Genomic DNA, 22,494 nt, shown 5'->3' on the forward strand with positions numbered 1-22,494 from the left:
CCCAGCTCTCTTTGCTTGCACCCTTCCTCATGCAAGAAGCAAAACGCACGACACCCCCCTCGACTTTATCACAGTTCGACAGCGTGAGCTCAAAGGCACATTTTTACCGGGGACAGTGGGGTTTGGGCCAAAAGAAAATCTTTGCAAGAACTTCTTCGCGGATGCCCAGCGCTCCCCGCCGCCGGATGATCCGCCTCCTTTCCCGCGGAAAACCCCACCTCTCCCGCTTCGGCGCTCCCATTGGCTGCCTGCAGGCGGAGGGGCGGGGCCGGAGGGGCTGGTGCCTGGGCTGGGCTGATACACACCGGGTAGTGCCGCCGAGCCGGGGAAGGGCGAGTGGCGCAGGGAGAGCGGCGGCGGCTGTTTCTGCAGCCGGATCCAGGGGCCGCTGGACTTGCTGGGGCTTTGGTGGCCTTTGGGAGGAGGAGGAGGAGGAGGAGTCGGCGGCGTTGCCCTGGAGGAGCATGGGGAGGGCAGGATGCTGGCCCGGTACCGACCCCTGGGCGCACCGCCTGCCGGTGCTGCTGTTGCTGCTGCTGGGGTTCGGCTCCGCACTGAAAGGTAAGGAGGGCGCAACAGCCACTTTCCCGCCTGGACTAGGCGTGCAAGTGAGGAAATGTGTCCTTGCAACAGTTCGCTAACTCCGTGCTGCGCCAGCGGAGCCCCTTTGCCTCTTCGTTTTATTTTATTGCACTTGTTGGGTTTTGTTTTGGTTTTTTTTTGGTCACTTCCCCTCGGTACTGGGGAAGTTTCTGCAGCTTTGCCCTTTGCATCCTACAGGTTGCATTTGCAGAGATCAAAAGCCTTGGTGATTTATGTCGCCTCTTTTTTTTTTTTTTTCCTCGCCTTGATGGCAAGCCGCAGTAATTCTGCTCGGGGTCTTATCGCTGGCATTTTCTTTCTTTCCTACTTGCACTGATTCGAAGTGATGAGACCCGGGGAAGGAGGCAGGTGTGATGGGCTCGGTGGCACTGGGATGCGATTGGAAAGAGGGTAAATCCAGATATTTCGCATTATTGCTCACAGGAAGGCTTTGCTGAAAATAAGTGAGATTTGGTGAGTCTGCTACCCTCCTGCACTAGCCTTGTACCTTTCTGCTGTTGTATTTTATTCTTGTGCAGGGTTTGCAAGCATCCTCTGTTGGGAATGTCATTGGCTTCAGCGAGATGCGTGGTCTAATTTTATTTTATTTTTTTTTTGACTGTTCTGTTTTTCTATTTTGTGGGACTGACTCAGTTCAAGATACTACAGGCGGCCCCGAGAGAGTCGGCAGTGGTACCCCCAGCCCTTGTCGGGCACTTAACCGGGTCCTGATTTGGAGAGTGTCATTCGGCAGCTTTACGATTCCGTTTATTCCCCTTTGTTTCATAAGAGAGTCCCGCAGAGACGCAGGTAGCCCTGGAGCCGGGAGGCGGAATGCTGGCGCTGTGGCAGGAAGCGATCAGCCGCTGCCTCCTGCCTTGGGAACTCTGGACTTTGAGTTCCCTCAGCCTTGGCTGCAGTGGAAGAGTGGAGTAGTTGGACCTTTCGGGAGACCCGTCCCTATTTGAGTAAAAAAAAAAAAAAAAAAAGCATCAATTCACCTACCTGGAAAGAGTGACATAAAAGTAGAAATAAAGAAGATCCAGCAAACAAAGTTGTAGGTTATATGCGCCGTAAAAGAGACCTGAGAACTTACACAACCGCGAGGTGCAGGGGAGAAAACCAATTGTCTATAGAATGTGGCCCTTTCAAAGATATATCTTCATGTGAACAGCAGGAGCAAGTTGCTTTTACATACAAACTATTTCCTCTCTTGTCTATTCCTGCTTGGTCTCCGTTTTCGTGGACCTCGGGAATAAGTCATCAGTGCGCAGTTAATTATAACTGCCGATTCCCCGTAGGTAGACTCTCCCGTCTTTTTCTAGTTACCTGTGTGAAGCAGCTAGTGTGTGAGGTACTGCCTGGGTAGGGTGCTGCACGTCTGAAAAGGTTTGGGCTGTTGTTAGCATGCACGATTTTGTACGCACTGCATATAATACTAGAAGATTGCAAGCTCTGTATTGTATGGGGGGAAATGTTTGCTTTTTTTTTTTTTTTTTAAGATTGTGATGCAGCTTCCCAAGGAGTACCAAGGAAAGCAAGCAATACTTGGTTGCTGTAGGGAACAGATGCTTTTCAGTAACTCAGATATAATGCAAGCAAGGTTAACATTCAAAGTTATGCAAAATTGTATATCTGTATAGCTTAGTAAGAGTGAGATTTTTTGTTAGGTCAACCTTTACAATTTTTTTTTTTAATTCTATTTCTTCTGACTTTGGGATACAGTTTCAGCTTTGGAGGACGTGGCCGACTCTCCCGCTGAGCTGCAAGGGAAACCAGCTTTGAAGTGGTTTAAGTCATCTCCAGAGCAAAGTTTGATAAAAATGTGAAGTGAATGGAGGCTTAATTGTGAAGCTTTGCCATTATGAAGGCGCTTCCAGGAGCTGATAATATTCCCAAGAAGATCGTGCCAGATAGCGTGATAAATATTTTAAATAGCAAGTTGATGCCCTCAGTGGAACACCTGCCCATGTGCAGTAACGAATGCTTGATGTCTAACTCTTTCACTACCGGGAGCACTCTTGAATCGGGCCTCTGACAATTTGGATTAATCATCCCTTCTAACAGCATTTTTTTTGCTGACACAAAGATGTTGATTCTGCCTTGCTAGGGGAAAATGTGCAATTTTAATTGCCTTGTTTATGAAGAATGACAGATTAAAGTTAATTTCATTGCAAGAGACTACATGCCTTGCGAGAGAGATGGAAGGGAATCTTCCTTCTTGGCTGTTAGTCTGAAGGAAGCAGTTTGCAAAATTGTGCCTGGCCTGTCCTCTGCTAAGTAGGTCCACATAGTTTGTGCCCACTAATTTCCAGAAACAGAATGTATGTGTTTCTCTGCAGGAGCTGAACAATAAGTCCACTTTTGGACCAAGTTATTAAAATAAGTCATGATGGCCCACATCGTGATTCACTAGAGAGAGAGAGAGTCAAGGTCTTGGGTGAAGCCCTGCATAGGTGCAAGTGAAGCTGACAGCCTTGGAACAGGAGATATTAGAACAGAGGTAAAGTCAAATTGTGAATGAAAGCTGATGGCACCAGGACCCCAGTGCTGGTTCCAGCTGAGGTTCCATAAAATCTGTGTTTATCTATATCTGTACCTCACCTTGAATTATTGTAGGAAAGAGAAGAAATAAAGCTAAATAAGGTACTTGCAAGTGCTGCAGGAGCAAACTTAGTAATGATCAAGACCATTCAGCTCTCTCTTGCTGTCGCCATCTTGGAAGATAAAATAGAACAGACATTCAAATATCTCAAAGGTATAAATTGGGCACAAGATACAAATCTTTTTCAGAGGACAGGAAGCTCTAGAACAAGGGTCACAGTATGGGGTAACATCAGAAAATATTTCTTCACAGAAAGGGTGGTGGGTGCATCTTTCCTCCTAGGAAAGATGGTGGAGACAAAAACAGTAAAGGAACGTCAGAAAGTCTGAGATTGTTTGGGGTCTATGGCATTGCAGTAGAAAGCAAACTGGGAAGACTGGATGGACCTAGTGGTCCTTATCTGCTATGATATTTTATGTTTCTATGTTAAGGACAAATCAAAAAAGAATCCACACATAATGGGTTTCACTTAAAACCAGCTCAGAGCTGTGTATTCTTATAACCAGGAGCATTAAAATATCCTTATCAGTAAAACAGGAGTCTCGTCCATTCTGTCCCATTACATGTTAAAGCCACAACATGACTAACACATGCTCAAAAATCATTTGTCTTGACTGAAATCTAAAAGTTTCTTGCTAGCCTAAGTACCCCAGAGATTTGGTAGTGGAGTGTCCCAAGTATCTGTTCTGGGATCACTGTTTTTTAATATATTTATAAATGACCTGGAAATGAGAGCAACGAGTAAGGTGATCAAATTTGCTGATGACATAAAGTTATTCAAAGTTGTTAAATCAGAAGAGGATTGTGGGACATTGCAAGAGAACCTTGTAAAACTGGGTGACTGGGCATGCAAATGGCAAATGAAATTTAATGTGGACAAGAGCAAAGGGATGCACATAGGGAAAAGTAATCCAAATTATAGGTTCAACATGAGAAGTCACCATTCAGGAAAAAGATCTAGGTGTCATAGTTGATAATACGTTGAAATCTTCTCCTCAATGTGCAGTATCAGCCAAGAAAGCAAAAAGAATGCTAGGAATTATTAGGAAAGGAATGGAGAATAAAACAGAGAATATCATAATGCCTCTGTATCACTCCATGGTGAGACTTCATTTTGAGTATTGTGGGCAGTTCTAGTCATCACATCTCAAGAAAGATATAGCCGAGTTAGAAAAGGTACAGAGAAGGGCAACTAAAATGATAAAGGGGATACAATGATTCCCCTAGGAGGAAAGGCTAAAGAGGTTAGGGCTCTTCAGCATGGAGAAGAGATGGCCGAGGGGAGATTTGATAGAAGTCTATAAAATAATGAGTGGAGTGGAACAATCATTAATTAGTTGTTTTCTCTTTCAAAGAGTTCAAAGACTAGGGGACACACAGTGAAGTTACTAGGTGATACATTTAAAGCTAATAAAAAATATATTTTTATATCAACATATAATTAAGCTCTGGACTTCATTGCCAGAGGATGTGGTGAAAGCTATTAGTGTAGCTGTGTTTAAGAAAGATTTGGACAAGTTCCTGGAGGAAAAGTCCATAAGGTGGAGCTGCAGAAATCCACTTCTTATACCTGAGATATAAGCAGCATGGAATCTATCTATCCCTTTGGGATCCTGCCAGGTATTTGTAATGTGAATTGGCCACTGTTGGAAACGGGATATTGAGCTTGATGGAATTTTGGACTCACCCAGTATGGAAAATTTTATGTACTTATATTGCATTCTGGAGTAATTTTACTCCACAAAGGCTGGACTGCTTCATTTGTTGGAAAGCCCTCCGAGACTAGAGTTCATATACAAGTATGACTTTAGTTGTTTTTACGCAGGCATCTGTTGACCCTCTGTGCTGCTATACTAGGGATTTTTCATCTGAATGAGCAGTGGTCACTGGTTGTACACCTACATGTCCATTGAAAGAAGGATCAGGCATTTGGGCTACCCAGATAGGAGAGTGAAGATAAGTCTCAGCTGCAGTGTTAAAACGAAATGGCTCAGAAAGCAAATGCCTGCTATATGCAGATGACATGGATATTTTATTCCCCACATCAGTGGGTCTACAGGAGAATCTAATCATGCTAGAGACCTACTGCAAATCATGGGCCCTAGAAATTTATTTATTTATTTATTTAACATTTTTTTTATTCCGGGATTCATACAAGATATTGCATATCGTCTCGGTTTACATTGAAACTGAAAACAAGCATGAGAGCATGCTAATTACATAGAACATAAAATGCTAATGACATAGAAATGAACTTGGGAAAGCCCCCCTCCCCCCTGAAAAAAATTATGATTAGCCAGAAAAGGCTAAAATATCTCCAACACAAATTCAAATTCTTTTAAATAAACAAGAAGTTGAGGATACTCTAGATTACGTATAAGCCTGAAACTAAGTGACTAAGTGCATCTGGGAGTTTCAAATTGGCTATAAAGACTTCACAAGAAAAAGTGCTAAGAGCCTTATATGCAACAAAGAACTCTCTGAACAAATACAATCTCCCACTAAAACAACCATTGGAATTATTCAGTAGATCATTCAACAAGAGGCATAGCCACAGGTGGGTCTCGGGGGGGGGGGGGGGGGGGGCCTGTGTCCCCCTCACCTTTGGCTGAGGGTCCCTCTTCTAGCAGCAGGGTCATGTCCAATCTGAGTCAGCTCCTTAAAAGATGCAGTGGTCAGAGGGCTTGGAGGTGTTGGAATCATTACCAGTAGATGGTCCCCTGTGTCTTTAAGGAGGCTAACTTAAATGGGAAACACCACTGCCCCTGGGGCTAGACAGGTAAAAGTTTAAGGCCATCAACATTTTTGTTTACATTTAACAGGGAATTATTTATCTCCCCTCTCTCAGCCCCTTCAAAGTTCAGGCAGGCCTGGGATGGATGGAAATCTATTTACATAATTGCTGTTCAGCAGCTTGAAAGATTAAAACTTGAATAAAGTAGTTACCTTAACCACAGAGGGAAAGTGAGAAACAGCAGAGATAGGGTAGAGACGGAGAAAGAGACAGTGTTGCTAGAAATTTAAAGGGTTTTGTAGCCACTGCCCTGAAGACCCACATAGAATAGGGGGAGATGGGTATATGTGTGTGTGGCCACAGTGCCCACCCACATTAATTCTGAGCTGCCCCCCATGCCTCCACCCAACATAAAATTCAGTTCTGGCTGTTCTCTGTATTCAACCAATCCTTTTATATGGGTGTAAATTATGGGGCCTATCATTAATACCAAACTATACAGAATAGGCAGAACCCAAATAGAAATCCTACACCTCCCATTCTACAAACAGACACTCCTATGTCCATAGAAACACCTTTATTAATGGGTGCAGAGCAGAATTAGGATGCTTCCCCTTATTACTCACCTTGCAAAAAAAAAGAATATTCCAATTCTGGTCTTGTCTCAATAACTGCAACTCAAGTCCCTCCACTACCAAGCTCTCAGTGAAATCACACAAAACCCTGGAAAAAAAAACACATTCGGCAGCTATACATCTAATTTACCTTACTATACCAAGTTAGCACACCTGTATCTCAAGCATCTACAACCTGCCATATGAAAAGATGGCAATGCAAATATTGTAGTGTGTCCTAGAACACCAGAACACCTCCTATTGGGAGAGGCAAATTGAAAAACAGAACTAGCTGGACCTCTATAGATCCCTGCACAGAAAATATACACTAGCAGAATATGTCACCTCAGTCACAAATGCATAAAATAGGCAGACCTTCATCAAATAGAGAATAAGTGATCAAAGAGTAGAAATAGAAAGATGCAGATAAAAAATAAACTGGAAACGCGAAGAAGCCAAACTCTATGCAGTGCAATACCAGAGAAACAGAAACAGAAATGCATTTTGTCCTGTGCTATGAAAATACAACAATATCAGAGATGCACATGTCCCAAAACTGATAGAGAAAATTAGACTTCCACCAAAGAATGAACAGGAAAAACTCTGTATAATCTCAGAAAAATAGCAGCAAAATGTGTGGTGTCCTGCAACCGGGCCAGAAGTGAAATCTGACCAGGGACAGAATGAACCAGCACCACAGCCTGAGACTTGTCCCAGATACTGTGCTTTCCATAACATTTAATGTCACAAAATAATAACAGCAATTTTTTTCCTTTTTAAATCATTCTGTGTATTACGTTAGCAAAACATGTAAAATTGTCATGCCAATAAAGTAATCGGAATCTGAGATAAATGCTGATGGGGCTGCATCTAGCCTCTCCTGATTAGTATGAGAGGGAAGAGGGAAAAAATGCCTTCACAAAAGAGAAAATGTTAATAAAGCAAATAGAAGGGCCTTCATTTCCATCTTATCTCTGTTTCTGAGAATGCATAGAATGATGCTGCAGGCACAGCGACATGTTTATGTGATGGATTTGTGTGTGTATGTGTGTTTATAGTGGCAACATTTTATTGCATTGAAGTCCTTCTTGTAATGGCAATTAGTTGGGACAGCAAATGTGCCTGGTGCAGGGAGAGAGGTTTGAGCTCCGATGCTGATGTGGAACAAACTCTTCTTTAATGTTTACATTTCGATGTGCCTAGTCCCGATTTAAATGTGCGTTGGATGTGGTCGTGTCAGGAAACGTGTTGATGGCCTATTCTGTCTTCACTTTGCATTACAAAAGCTGAATAACCTATCATGATGTTTGCAGGGGACGTTAGCCAAAAGCACCTCGGCGTGCATGCCACAGCATTCATGTTCACCAATATTTCTGGAAAGTGCTAAATATGATAATACATTCACGGTGAAATTATGGAAAACCGTGTACAGACACACCCCCCATTACTTTTATAGCATTTTTTTTCCTGAGATAAAAACAGTTTTCGTGTTATAGGGATGCATCATTTTCAGGAGGGTCACTGCGGTGAGTACAGACGAAGGCGAAAAAGAGATTGTACTGTAACCTGTTATGATAAATAATTCTCAGGAGGAAAGCATCATTGGTCAGGTGAGACAGAGAATTCAGGTAAGAAGTGATGGAAAGTACTGATTATGATGCAAGTGACGCCTCTGGAAAGTTTGGTCCGGCTTTTCTGAGCCTGTGGGATTTTTCATCTTGTCTTGTGAGGTTAGTTGTGCGATAGGAGCCTGAGAACTGAGTGTTAACACCAGCGGTCCTTGCTTCTGCTGATCTGGATTCTCGTGCTGCTTCTGCCGTGGTGCAGCAGATGGCTGCATCCATATATAGAAAGCAAAAAACTAGCTTTCCTCTCTGCATTGATAGTTTTAACAACTGTGTTTTGGGGTTATTGGGATTTTTTTTTTTTAATTCTTTGCCACGTTGTTTCTTTATGATCTCAGCTGCTAGCATCCATGCAATGTTATTGTATTATGTTAGTGGCTAGGCTTGTCAAAAATGACAGGGACACAGGCTTCCACGCATGTAACCTCGCTACACCAGCCTCCCCTTCCCCCTCGGGAGTGCGGTATCTCTCAAGCTTATATTGACTACACGTGTGCATATTTCTTAGGTAAAAGTGTGCACGCTGTTGGACAGCTGTGCACACTTCCGCCCGCACAGAGGCCAGATGGTATTGGAAGTTGTGCTCCTTCACGCCCTTGAGAAATGCACAGAAGGCAAAAATCATTTAAATGATTGCATTTTTCCTTTAATCATGATTCATAAGGGACAATTTTGGGTGGGACGCTGGGAAGCGTGCCTCAGCGAGCATCACCTGATTTGAAATAGCAGCATAAATATGCATTTTTTGGAGTGCGACTGACACGCAAACCTAGCAAATTCTGATAAGATAATCTTGACTGTGATTGGCTGGTGAAGGCTCTCTTATATCACTGTCCCGGTTAGATCCAATTACTGGTAAATGACTTAAGGGGTTCACTTTTTTTTTTTTTTTTAAATATAAATGATATAATTGCAATAAAGCAGATCAGGGTGTGTGGTACGCTGGAGTGAGTATTTGGCATGCTGATGGTCTCCTCAACCATCCCCCGCCCCCAAATTAGGGGCCTCACTGCATAGTGTCAGTTCAGATTTTCCCTTCAAAAAATGCCCGGACATTACCTTTTACTGGGTTACAACCAGATCGAGAATGTTTCCTAGAGTACCTGTCCCTGATTATAGACCAACTGTTTTATGGAAAGCTTGAACCCTTTAGCCCGTCCATTGAAAGGGACCTGATTCAGCAGGCTGAGCGTGTGCCTTCCACATTTTGTAGTTAGAAAGAGGACTAAGCAGTACTTGATTATTTTCCAGAGCAGGCTGTGCTGCACATTCCTGATAACATGATATTTTGGTTCTGGTTGCAGAAGCAGGCTGCTCTGAACTAAGCAGATTTCCTCCAGCAGTGAGAACCATTCCAATCTCCCTTGTTTTATGATTGGCACCTAAGGAAGACTCGCATAAGAGTGTTTGCATACACATCAAGGTGCGCCCGATGCACACAAGCAAATTGAGAAAACCATGCTTGTAGGCAGCAGAACTGGTTAGGAGAGCTGATGGCAGAGACTTAGCATCTCTGCTTTGTTAAAACAAGGTGTCCGAGTTCTCTGCTCTGCATCTGCCAGGTCAGAAGTGCCGACTGTCCAAGTGGCAGAATCAGTATTTTTAGGATTGCCAACTGGCTCCATGCCATAAGGAACAAGGCTGATTCTGTTCTACCTCTAACCCAACGCATGCAAGGGATTCGCACTTCTGATTTTCCTAGGGAAATGGATGGGGAAACGGGAATGACACATCCATGCATGCAAGAGGATAAAGCCTGGACAGAAGGAGCCTGTTATGACCCGGAGGGAGATGGCACCTCGGACAGGCCTCCTGTGATGAGCACTGACGAGCTGCCCTCCTTCTGCTCACTCTGTACACATCCTCCACGTGAAACCTTGGCAGAAGGAAGGGGGAGGGGGGCACGACTTGATTTGACTGATTTTGCTGTTGGCAACTGAGTTGGCTGAAGAGAAATCCTTTCTGGCTAAAAGAATGAGCAAGGTAGGACTTGGTGCTTAGTATCTGCTTGCAGGGCAGAGATCCTCCCCCCTGTGCAGCGGACACAGGGAAGGGTGGTGGTGCAGAGCATTGCTGTTTGTGACGTGGGAGGCTTTTCTTTCCGGCGTGCAACCCAGAAACCCTAAGGAAAGCTCTCTGCTGGTGGTTTTTCCTGAATAAGAAAGAACTGCTCGTAAACGTGAAAAAAAAAATAAAAGTAAAAAGGCGAGGGAAATGTGCAAAGTGCTGTGTTGAAAGAAAACGCTCCCCTGCTCCAAACATCAGAAGCAGGGATCTGGGGGGGAGGATGTGAAGCTGAGTTGACAGAATCCTGTCTGAAACCCATCTGTGGCTGCTCTGCTCAGAGCCTCATTACAGTCTTCTCTTAGGAGGCTGCTTCTGGAGCCACGCAGAGATCACAGATGCTGTCTGACGCGGGCATGAGACGGGGCATGGGGAAGGCTTGGTACTCTGTCAGTTTGGGGGAGGTGCGGTGTTTTTCCTTTGCCAGATTTTGCTGCTTGTTCAGTTCATTTGTCTAGGGTTGCATGGGAAACATGCAGCAGGGAAACGGGTTTGGTTTTCAGTGCAGGGCACCTTCCTTGAAGCCTGCAGTGCTTGCAGCGAACACTAGGTGGTGTCGGTTTTAAAATGTGCGGGCAGGTGAAATGTAATATGGAGAAGTTCAAAACGATGCACATAGGGGAAAAATGACCCAGACTAGTTTTAATGATGTTAGGTTCCATCTTAGGAGTTATCACCCAGGAAAAGGATGTAGGGTGTCATTGTGGACAATGCGTTGAAATCCTCGGCTCAGTGTGCAGCAGCTGTCAAACAAGCAAACAGAATATTAGGAATTATTAGGAAAGGAATGGAGAATATCATAAAACCTCTGTATCCTTCCATAGTGTATTCTATGTGGAGTTCTGGTTGCTGCATCGTCAAAAAGTATAGGGAAAAGTGACCAAAGTGATAAAGGAGATAGAATGGCTCCTCTCTGAGGAAAGGCTAAAGAGGTTAGGGCTATTCAGCTTGGAGAGGAGATGACTGAAGGTCTATAATATCAATGTCTGGCATGCAATGGGAAAATGCCAATTGGTTACTTAATCTTTCAAAAAATAAAGACTCTGGGACACACAATGAAGTTACTAAGTAGCACATTTAAAACTGGAGAAAATATTTTTTCACCAAGTGTGCAAATAAGCTCTGTAATTCATTGCCAGAGGATGTGGTAAAGGCGATTAGTGTAACTGGGTTTAAAAAAAGATTTGGATAAGTTCCTGAAGGAAAATTTCATAAACTCTTAGGGGTAGATTTTAAAAGGTGCGCGTGGGCGCACGCAAGTTATAAAATTGGGGGTCGGCGCGCACAAGGGGGTGCTCAATTGTGCACCTTGTGTGCACCGAGCCACGTTGCCTCCCCCGCCCTTCCCCCCTACCTTTTTCTTTTTTTGACTTTTGTTTGAAAACTTTCTTCAGCCCTGGGGCTGAAGTAAGTTGCCGGCACACGATCCTCAGCACAGCCTCAAATGGCCGCTATGTGGGGAGCATCTGACTCCGCCCCTTTAGTAAAGCCCTGGGAATTACACGCGTCCCAGGGCTTTACATAACCCTTTGAAAATCCGCCCTTATTGAGCAGAATGGATCCTGCCAGATATTTATGATCTGGATTGGTCTCTGTTGGAAACAGGATACTGGGATTGATGGACTTTTACTCTGATCCGGTATGGTTAGAATATTTAACATTGCTTGAATCTGGGATGACCATCTATGGTCCACCAGGGCCACAAACTAGTCAGGGTTTTGAGCTAACCGCAGGGAATATTTGAGATATCTTTACATGTGCTTGGTTAAAGGTTGGGGTTATTCCCATGTGCTAAAAGTTGTCCCAAAAAAACTGGATTCACTTTCAGAATCCTAAGGAGGGCAAAAAATTAGACCCGGGAGCAAATATTCAAGGGGAGCACTGCTGAATATCACTAGTGAATTGTGATTTGTTTTGAGTAGAAGCTCCCAGGTCCTAATGTGGAATCACATTAAAATACACTTTTAAGTGTTGCCCAATTATCCGTGATAGTCTAATCCAGGCCAGATTTTCTTCATTGCTCTCCAATTACATTCTGGGATTTGTAGTTTTACAATAGCAAAAGCCTCAGAATACATTTTTGAGGGTGTTGGGGGCAAAATTCCTTCTAATTTTTGACAGGCTATGAGGTAACTTTCAAAAGGATTTACATGCATAAAAGTAGCATATTTGTTAGTAATTTTAAAAAGCCCATTTGCATGGGTTAAGTGCATTTGCATGTATAAAACCCAGTTTTAGGTGTGTAAATCCTATTTGAAAAATTTTTGTAAACTGAGTTCAAATTTGTGTGCTACAAGCCAAATGTGCCTAAGCAAGTATCATTTTTTCCAGCTTTTCTTGTGCGTGCTGTATTTTGCTGTGTGCGCGAGGTTCACGACCTGTGTGCGTGCGCACATCTGCACAGCTTACAGGGACCGGTGATTGGACAAAGGAAGACCACTGGGACTAAATATATCTGACAGGACTGTCCTGGTTCAGGCAACAGCTGTGGCTACTCTGTGTCCTTATCAATTAATTTTTTTTTTTTCCATTTTAAATCCCAGGAGCGAAACAGGTTTGGATAAGTTTGACCCAGTATCTGCCTTTGATTTTATAGCTGGAAAGTTCCATTCTGGTGCTTTCCAGTTTGCTGTGATTATTGTTGAAGTGCTGAGCTGCAAAGCGGATGCTGCTGCTTGTTCCATTGATCAGATGTCCTTGCTAGACAGCTTCCTCTTATCACAGCTCAGCCCAGAACCTAAACGGTGGGGGATCTATTTAATTAAATGTGTACATGCTTCAGACCATTGTATCATGGGAAAACAATAAGTTACAGTCAAGAATTCCAGGAAATGCACACTGCATTCTCTTGCTAGTCCTTTAACAGAAGATACGGCCTATGCAGACAGGCCAGCATCGGAAAACTTCTAAGGGAAAGTTACGGAAGACTCTGTCTGTGTTTATTGGGTGCAGGCCAAGCCAGTCTAGGTTTTGCCCCCAGGACATCGCTAGACAAAAAGGTGGGGATAAATGCAAAGGAGGATCCCCTAAAATTACTCACCTTCGACTGTGCTAAAAAAAAAAATAAGAGCAATAACTTATTGACAGGCAAAGTAGAGTCACAGATGTAATAGGGTAAACCGAGGCCTGGCTTAGACCGTTACCAAAGAACTAGAGTCATTCAGTTCTCTTTGCTGCCGGTCCTTGGGACTGCAGTTGCCAACCTGTAGCCAGCAAGGACTTGGCAGCAAAATGCTTAAGTGAATCTTGTTTTCTTGTCGGGCAGGGGCTGCTGCCTAGACAGGGTACACTTATGGAGACAAACGGCAGAGACTCGGGCAGGATGCTCTCTGGCTCTGCCACCACCCCCATGTTGTCAGCCAGCCGTGTCCCAGGCACTTAAACTAAAGCGAAAGCCCAGCAGAGGCGCTCCACTTCTGATTGCAGGCCCCTGGATTGGTGTTAGGATGCTTCTGCTTTTATTTCGGTTTGAAAGCTTTTTATTTTTTTTGGACACAGCTCCTTTTTTGGGCTTCCGGCTCAATTTGAACCAGAGCTGGGATCTGGTGCCAGGAGCCTTCATTCACAACTACCTGAGAATATCCCCTGACCGGCTCTGGTCCGGCCGTTAGAGCAGTGGTCCCTCGTTGTGGAACCTGGCAGTCATGGGGCCCTGAATCGGGCCACTTGCGGTCGCCACTGCACGTTCACTGTGACTCTCCCCCCAGGGGCCTCGGTGGCATTCCCAGCTCTGGCCAGCTCAGGAACGGAAGCCTGTGCATGCCAGTGCAGAATGCAGGCACTGAGCCAGCAGGGCCCATCCGAGAACGCCTTTAATCGCAGATACTTTGGCAGTGCCTGCCGGACTCCTGGATGGTACTGGCTGTGCTTTCTTTGTTTGATGCATTTGATTTTATTTGGTTTTTCCATTCAGATTCCTTTTTTTTTTTTTTGATTGAAATTCTGTGGCCCTGTAAATGTTGGAATATCTTGATGCTCAGTGCCCTTGATTTTGTGTTTCCTTTTCCTCAGGCTGTCAGAATGCATTTAGTCTGATTTTGTGTGGGGGGGGGGGGGGGGGGGGGGAAGGTATACTGAATTTTTGTGCACCTCCACAAATCTCTCCTTATCCCTCTTGTATTTCCTAGGAACTTTTTGTTGTAGAATATTTCATGTTTTTCAGCCTGTATGAAAGAGATATATATGGTTTTTTTTTTTTAGCAAGGTTGGCCTTCTTTTGTTTATGAGCATTTTTATAGCTTTTTTTTTTTTTTTATTAAACTTGTGACGTTTTGCTTTCACCAGAGTATTACCGGCACGCTAGAGTGCTGCCTTTCGTAGAAGCTGTTGGGGTTTTGTATATCGCTCTACGAGAAAACCAAAAGCAAGGCCGGGGAAAAATTCAAAATAAAAATATGTGGTGGAAGGGTTTGGGCCATGGTAGCTCTTCCTGATGGAAACTGCCGGGGAGTCTGAAGCCCTGGCTGTTCCAGTGAAAACGGACAGCGTCCGATGTCTGGCGGTTCTGCGTGTGCTCGGGAGCAGATGCTGCCAGAGCCCAGGGAGGGCGCGTGCTGCTTCCCAGAAGCAGCAGCAGAAAATTTGGAAGGAACGGGCGGTTTTGCTCTGTGATTAATCGGAGTTGGTGTGGGTAGAGTCTGAGCATTCTCGCTGACCAGAATGCAGGGCGCTAAAGCCGCATGGGTGCCCGGCTTCACCGCCTCGAGGCTCTTAAACCACCATGCGTGTTCTGTAGGTAAGTTCAGGGCTTTAGACGCCTTCGTCGCTGTACCTGTAGCCCCCTTGCAGCTCACTCAGAGCCTTGCTCCGCTTCCCTTTCCCCACTCTCAGGATGCAGTGAACCTTTTAGCTCCATTAGGCATCGTGTGTGTGTGTGATTATAGATAGAAGAGAAGCCATGCAACCCAACTGCAGGAAACTGAATCAAGGGTGCTCAGGAATGGCAAGTTCTTTTCTTGTCAAAAACAGATTTTGTACCTAACCGATAACACTGCAGATGGCAAATAATACCAAGAACATAGAACACGTGTCACTAAAGACTTGAACCCAGACCAAATTAACCTCGACATGGCCACCTTTAGTGACCTATAACTGTCGTGAAAGGATAACACACCTGGTGAAAATTTGGTGTACCAAAATGCTCCGTGGTGAGAGATTTTTCTTCAAGAGAAGCTCTGCTGGACAGTTTTAGGGGCTTTCGAAGACGACGCCCTGATTGCTGCACATTGCATCTTAGTTGCTGTGCACATAACATCTTTATAGGCGGAAGGCACCTTATGCAGATCTAAAACCCAACATGGGGCCATGAGTAGAGAAGTTAGTGATAAGCTTGATTCGCAGCACATAGTTTGGGCTCTGTAGGGATTTGGCATACTCTGTGGTGCTCTGTAAGAGAAGCAGGGTGAAGTTCTGATGGAGCGCCCTTTCTCCCTGACCAATCAGGCCAAGCAGAGCTGGATAATTCATGTGGAAAAAATGGAGGGCTCCCTAGAATAACAATTCGAAGTTAACTGGAGCAGCTAGATGTGTAGGCTTAACAGTGGCCAAAGTTCCCTTTCTGAATACGGCTCTCCTTAACCGGAGATGGGTTTTAGTTCTTACATGAAGAGAAAACTGGTCAGTGTTTACTGAATTAACCACTCAAGTTCTACATGTTTTCTTTTGAAAATTATCATGCCAAAACTACCGGCACACAATTACACTTGCATACTTCTGAAAATGCAAAAGTATGCACCTCAGTGCAATCCCTTCCCCAACCCTGCCCCTAGGAGTGTGTCTACTCAGTCCGGCTAAAAACTAACACTTGATTGCTAACCAGTTACTAGTCATCTGGAACCAATAATTTCAAACAGCCACAATTCCTGAAGACTACAATTTGGACAATGTGATGCCTATTTTTAAAACGGTCTCCAGGAGTGATCTGGGAAACTAGAGACTGGTGAGCCTAACATCAGTGCCTGGCAAAATAATAGAAGCTATTCTTAAAAACAGAATCACTGGCCACATAGGGAACATGTCTTAAAGAGGAAGAGTCAACATGGCTTTAGCAAGGGGAAGTCAGGTCTTTCCAATCTTTGAAGGTATAAATAAACATGCAGATAAAGATAAGCCTGTAAATTTAGGGGTAGATTTTCAAACTTGCGCCGGCGCTCACATGTTAGAAAATCTGTGGGCGGCGCGCACTTGCGCACCGGATTTTATAATCTGCACGCGTACGTGCGGGTGGTGCGCGAAAGGGGGGGGGTGGGGGAGATATTTTATGCAACCTCCGCGCAGCGACGTATTCGGGCCACGCGAATTCCCTCCCAGTCCACTCCAATTAAGGAGTGGACTGGGAGGGAACTTCCCTAACCCTCTATCTAAACTCCCTCCCTCTTCCCCTCTCCTCCCCACCCCCTAAACCTTAACTTGTTTTTGGTTTTTTTTCTTTGTTTCGCAAGTAAGTTGCACGCACCAGCCGGCTACCAGCGCGCGGGTCTCAGGACGGCCAACAATGGTGCTGTCCTGGCCCACCCCGCCCCCTGGCCTGCCCCTTCGAAGAGGCCCGGCACTTATTCACGCAACGGTCTTTACGTGCGTGGCTGGGCCTCTTTGAAAATTCGCCCGGCGCTTGCAAGGTCCAGCCACGCGCATTCAGGCTGGGATTTGCATGCATAGGGCTTCTAAAATCTGGCCGATAGTGTATTTGGACATTCAGAAGGCATTTGACAAAGTTCCCCATGAGAGGCGCCTCAGGAAATTAGAAAGTCATGGGATAGGAGGCGATGTCCTTTTGTGGATTACAAACTGGTTAAAAGACAGGAAACAGAGAGTAGGGTTAAATGGACAATTTTCCAAATGGAGAAAGCTCATTAATGGAGTATCCCAGGGATCAGTTCTGGGACCTGCGCTGTTTATCATACTCATAAATGATCTGGAAAAGGGAACGATGAGTGAGGAGATCAGATTTGCAGATGACACCAAATTATTTAAGTCTGTTAAAGCAGCTGCAGATTGCGAGGAACTGCAGATGGATCTTGTGAGACTGAATGGCAGAAGAAATTTACGACCAGGTTTTAAAAGCCGGGCCTCTTCGAAGGGGTGTATTCTGGGTGGGCCGGGACAGCGCCATTGTCCCGAAGACTTGCGTGCCGGCAGCCGACCGGTACGCCCAACTTACTTTAGCTCAGGAGCTGAAGTAAGTTGCAAAACAAAGAAAAAAAACCCAAAAACAAATTAGGGTTTGGGGGTGGAGGTTTATTGAACAATGTAAAGAGGAGGAAGTAGGGGCCAGCAGAGGCTCGGTTAACCCCCAAGCCTGGAGAGGCGACCCCATATGGAACCATAAAAAGGTCCTTCTCCGGACCAATCCTGGACTTCAGCATCCAGAGCGACCCAAGGGAGGGAAGCTGAGACACAGGAATTAGGGGAAAAGCTCCAAAGAAGCAGAAATGACATGACTTGGATATGAGGACTTGGTGGTGAGACTTTAAGAAGGGTGAACTTTGGATTATTTGGGATATAAGCACCCCATCTCTGAAGCTTTCAGATAAACTGGAAAGGGAAGCATCTACATAAGGAGCTCAAATTTTAGCGGGATTAGCCTTACTTCTTCGTCCAGCAGTATAGGACAATGCTTCCTAACCTTCTCCTGGCGGCACACCTAACCATTTGGGTTTTCATGCTTGCCACAATAAATATGCATGAGATAGATTTGCATATATTGGAGATCTACTGCATGCAAATCTCTCTCAAGCATATTCAGTGTTGCAGTCCTAAAAACCTGACTGGATAGGTGTACCTGTAGGAGAGGGTTGGGGAAACATTGGTATAGGAGATGATTATGGAAGAATAAAAGATTTGGATAAGTTCTTGGAGGAGAAGTCCATTAATGGCTATTAATCAAGTTTACTTAGGGAATAGCCACTGCTATTAATTGCATCAGTAGCATGGGATCTTCTTAGTGTTTGGGTAATTGCCAGGTTCCTGTGGCCTGGTTTTGGCCTCTGTTGGAAACAGGATGCTGGGCTTGATGGACCCTTGGTCTGACCCAGCATGGCAATTTCTTATGTTCTTATGTAAGAATCAGAGACCCAGACTCCTTTCTTAGATCAGGAGATCCATGCCAATAGTCTACCCAATCCAGCAAGCAGAAGTATGCCATCTGTTTTATATGTCAAAGGTGGATGCATCAATGGCTGCAGTCGCACAAAAGACAATAATCCTGGTGGAAGGGGACATGGCCCTGAAGGAACCTCCAGGATGGGAAGAGTGAAGTGGCTTTAAAAAGATACTTTGAGAGTGCCAGTTTGTCCTTATAGGTATGTGGTTAGATCGTTGATTTGGTGGGCCCAGCATTTGTAACCATGAGCAGAGGAACCCCAAGTCACCTGGGATAGAGAGATGACTTATTCAGGTCATCGATCAAACAGGTAGTGATGGCAGTGTCACTGTCAGCTAGGAAGCTGCTGTGCCTGAGGAATGGGGCAGTAGATTCAACCTCCAAAGCCTATCTTTGTAGGCTGTGTAGGCTCCCCTTCAAAAGGAAGTTTTGTTTGGGGAAGAGCTAGAAAAGCTGGTAAAGGACAGGAACAGGGGAGTGGTGAGAGGCTCTTGTGCTCATTACAGGGAGTTTAGGCAATATAGACCCGGGAGATATGTTACCACTCAGAAAGCCAGGCCAGTTTTCCTTTTCAAACCCAAAGCACACCTACCTTAACAAAAATGTGCAGTACAGCAACCTCCATGGGGCAGAAAATGCAGACATAGAGAGGCTGCTTCTGGTCAACAGAAGACCTAGGGAAGTATTGCGTCCTATTTAGTTTCTCTTCAAAACTTTAAAACAAAGGGACTGATAGGGCAACAGCAACACACAGACTTATCACAATGAGTCAGCTCCCTCTACAGTATATATGAGTGCAGGAGAAGGGAGAAGTCAGTGTGATGTGGGCAGCCAGCTTGGTTAGTTACCTTGGCTGCTACACGTGGCTGCCAGAGCCCTTCCACTGCTGCTGCTCCAGCACTCAGAATGAGTCACAGCCAGGGCTCAGTGCGTGCTCTCCCCATCTCACTCAGCCCAGGGCAGAGGCTAGAAGAACTCAAAGGAGGAAGGACAGGAGAGCAAAGATGAGGTGGTGCCATATACACTGTACTGAACAAAGCAGGACCCAGCTAGCCACAGTCTGCATGCTGCCCATTACACTCCATGGCTCATGCTGTAGCTAGGAAGAAGTGGTATGCATGATTACATATATTCTCAGAAAGGAGCTCTTACTCATTTAAAAGTCATCACTGGTGTCATTTGTTGCTGAGAGCAGAGCCCAGGTGTTGACTCTTTTTCTGTGGCGCACACCTGATCAGTTCTGAAGGCACACTGACTGGGAAACACTGAGCTAGGCTACCAATATCTGCCCACTGCTTTCGGAGGCGCCAAAGAGAGAGTTGAGAAAGAGGAGCTTGGAGTGCCACAGATACCTGAAGCTTGAAATGAGGCTATGAGGGTCCATTCGCCGCCTCCACCAGTCAGTTGCTGTTTGGCACAATTTTCTGAGGATTGGACCTGGATTACCATGGACAAATGGATCCTGGAGATTATTCGGCAGGGCTATTACCTCAAATTGGCCACCCTTATTCCCAGAAGCCTATGTCAAGTCCCAATGCAGACTGAGGTCAGGGAAGCCATCCATCCAAGGGACCTTTGACTGCTCCAGTTGTAGGCTACAGTGCCATTTCCTGAGAGGGACATCAAGAAAGGAAGATACTCCATTTACTTTGTGGTTCTGAAGAAGGAGGGCAGGTTTCAGCTAGTCTTGGACATAAAGCATGGCAAATGGTACTTAGACTGCCCCAGTTTTGAATGGAAATCCTAAAGTTAGTAATGCTAGTGGTAAGGAAGGGAGAGTTTCTAACCTCCTTAGAGCTTTCCGAAGCATATCTTCCTATCCCCATTAGGGAAGAAAATCAGAAATTTGTTGAGGTTCATGATTTTGGAGAAACACTACCAGTTCAGAGCCATGCCTTTTGGCTTGGCCATGGCTCTGCAAACCTTTTTGGAGGTGATGGTAGTAGTGGAAGCATTCCTGCACGAAGAGGGAATATTAATAAATCCCTGTCTGGATGATTGGCTAATCAGAGCCAAGTCGAAACAGGAGAGTTGGATGGCTACAAATAGAGGCTTTCAGCTCCAGCAAGCCCTAGATTAGGTAGTCAACAGAGAAAAAAGCCAGTTTCACCTGGCTCAGTCCCTGCTTTATGTAGGAGCCTGGTTTCAGATAATTTTAGGGAAAGTGTTATATGACCAAGAGAATCACCAAGCTGCAAGCACAGGTGAGGGAGCTGTTGACCTCCATAGCTTCTCAAGTAAGATTGTATCTGCAGGTATTAAGGTCAATAACTGTGGCATAGTCTAGTGGTTAGAGCAGTGGACTATGAACCAGGAGACCAGGGTTCAAGTCCTGCTGTTGCTCCTTGTGACCTTGGGCAAATCACTTTACCCTCCATTGCCTCAGGTACAAAAACTTAGCTTGTAAGCCCTCTGGGGATAGAGAAATACCTACAGTACCTGAATGTAAACCGGTGTGATGATATCTCAAATGAGATCAAATGTCTATATATAAATAAATAAGACCCTGGGCATAATTAAGCTCTGGAATTCATTGCCAGAGGTTGTGGTGAAAGCTGTTAGTGTAGCTGCATTTAAAAAAGGCTTGGATAAGTTTCTGGAGGAAAAGACCAGTAACCATCATTAAGGTAGAGTTGCAGAAATTCACTGCTTCTTCTTGGGATAAGCAGCTTGGAATCTTTCTACCCCTTGGGATCCTGCCAGGTACTTGTGACCTGGCTTGGCCAATGTTGGAAACAGGATACTGGGCTTGATGGTCTGACCCAGTATGGCAAGTCTTATGTCTTACCCAAAATAGAGAAACCTCAATTGTGCAGACTGAATGGACCATTTTGGTCTTTATCTTCCATTGTTTACTATTTTTTGCTAGATCTGTTTTAATGTATCTGCTCCATTCAATGACTTTGTTGCTAGCATCTGACTCTAGGAAGAGGCTATTGTGTGAACCATGTAGCTGTGTCACCCATTGAGTCACTTGGGCTGGTGACTAAGCCATAGAATGAATTGTGCATGCCCACAGCGCCAGATTGTCATGCTGCTCACACCGTCCCGTGCCACAAATGTTCTTAGCTCTGTACTATATATCCCTAGTGCCGTACTGTACATAGCTCTGTACAGTCCAGGGAAGTATCAGTTTATAGATCTTTAGTCCACCGAACTGTGTGTGTGGGGGGGGTGGGGGTTAAAGAAACATTTTGGGGTGAACCTTTGCTATTAATAACTGGCCTTTGAGCCAATGGAATTGGCAGCTCATAGTCCAGGGAGAAACAAAGCGGAGGTTCGGTTTTAGTGTGAAATGATTTGATAAATGGCAAAATTGCACGTTGGGGAGTGGGGTGTTGTACAGTTGACCATGGAGGAATGATTCTTGGTAAAAACAATCTTAGTTTTATTCTGTCTGACGGTCTTGCCTGTTAAATTGCTGTTTAAAATTCATACGCTGTAGCCACCGTGGAGGAAATGCCTGAGACTCGTAAATAAAGCAGGCTTTTTCCTAATTTATTGCCAGCACCCTCTCTGCCCAATGAGATTTTTTTTTTCCTTTCCCAGAGCCTTCTGCAATTGACGCGGCTTTCCTCCTGTTATTTCCATTGAAAAATGAACTCTGTTTATGCTGCACAAGCAGGGCTAATAAAACCAGCTACTTACTGCTTATAGAAGAGGCAAACTTGTCACCTGCTAAAATATGCAAGTGTCCTGGAAAGATTTAAAAAAAAAAAAGGCCAGAGGATGATCTGCGCTCCAATGCATGGAGGATCCAGGAACTTTGTGAGGGTAAATTGGTTTAGCTGGAAATCCTCTCCCCCCATCTAGTTTCCGTAGCACGCGTCCCTTTTAGGGGAGGGAGTGTATACATTTACTTTTTCTACTTGATTTCAGATAAATGATGCGGCTTTGCTTATTCCTTCCTGTGAGAGATGGGTCTGGTCTGTATTAGGGGTTTTTAAGGGTTATTTTATGATATTGTATTATATTTTGGGGGTCATTTTCAAAGGAGTTACGCATGTAAATGTGACATACTATCGTAGCAATTTTCAAAAGCTATTTACTCGAGTAAAGTGCACTTGAGTAAATCCTATGGACAATTCAATGGCATATATTGTAGCAATTTTGAAAAGCCCACTTACTTGAGTAAAGTGTATTTACTTGAGCAAAAACCAGTTTTGCTC

At 44.7% G+C, this 22,494-nt stretch overlaps 1 protein-coding gene across 1 annotated transcript in view; it reads left to right on the plus strand.

The window, feature by feature from the left end:
* Positions 1-323: 323 nt before the first annotated feature.
* The window catches only part of UNC5D (unc-5 netrin receptor D), a 549,276-nt gene continuing 527,105 nt past the window's right edge, over positions 324-22,494 (plus strand). The window contains 1 exon segment of the mRNA XM_029603886.1: positions 324-561. Within this exon segment, the coding sequence (XP_029459746.1) occupies positions 465-561 (97 nt within the window). The 5' untranslated portion in view covers positions 324-464.

The sequence above is a fragment of the Rhinatrema bivittatum genome, chromosome 5 (genome assembly GCF_901001135.1).
Source record: "Rhinatrema bivittatum chromosome 5, aRhiBiv1.1, whole genome shotgun sequence".
NCBI lineage: Eukaryota > Metazoa > Chordata > Amphibia > Gymnophiona > Rhinatrematidae > Rhinatrema > Rhinatrema bivittatum.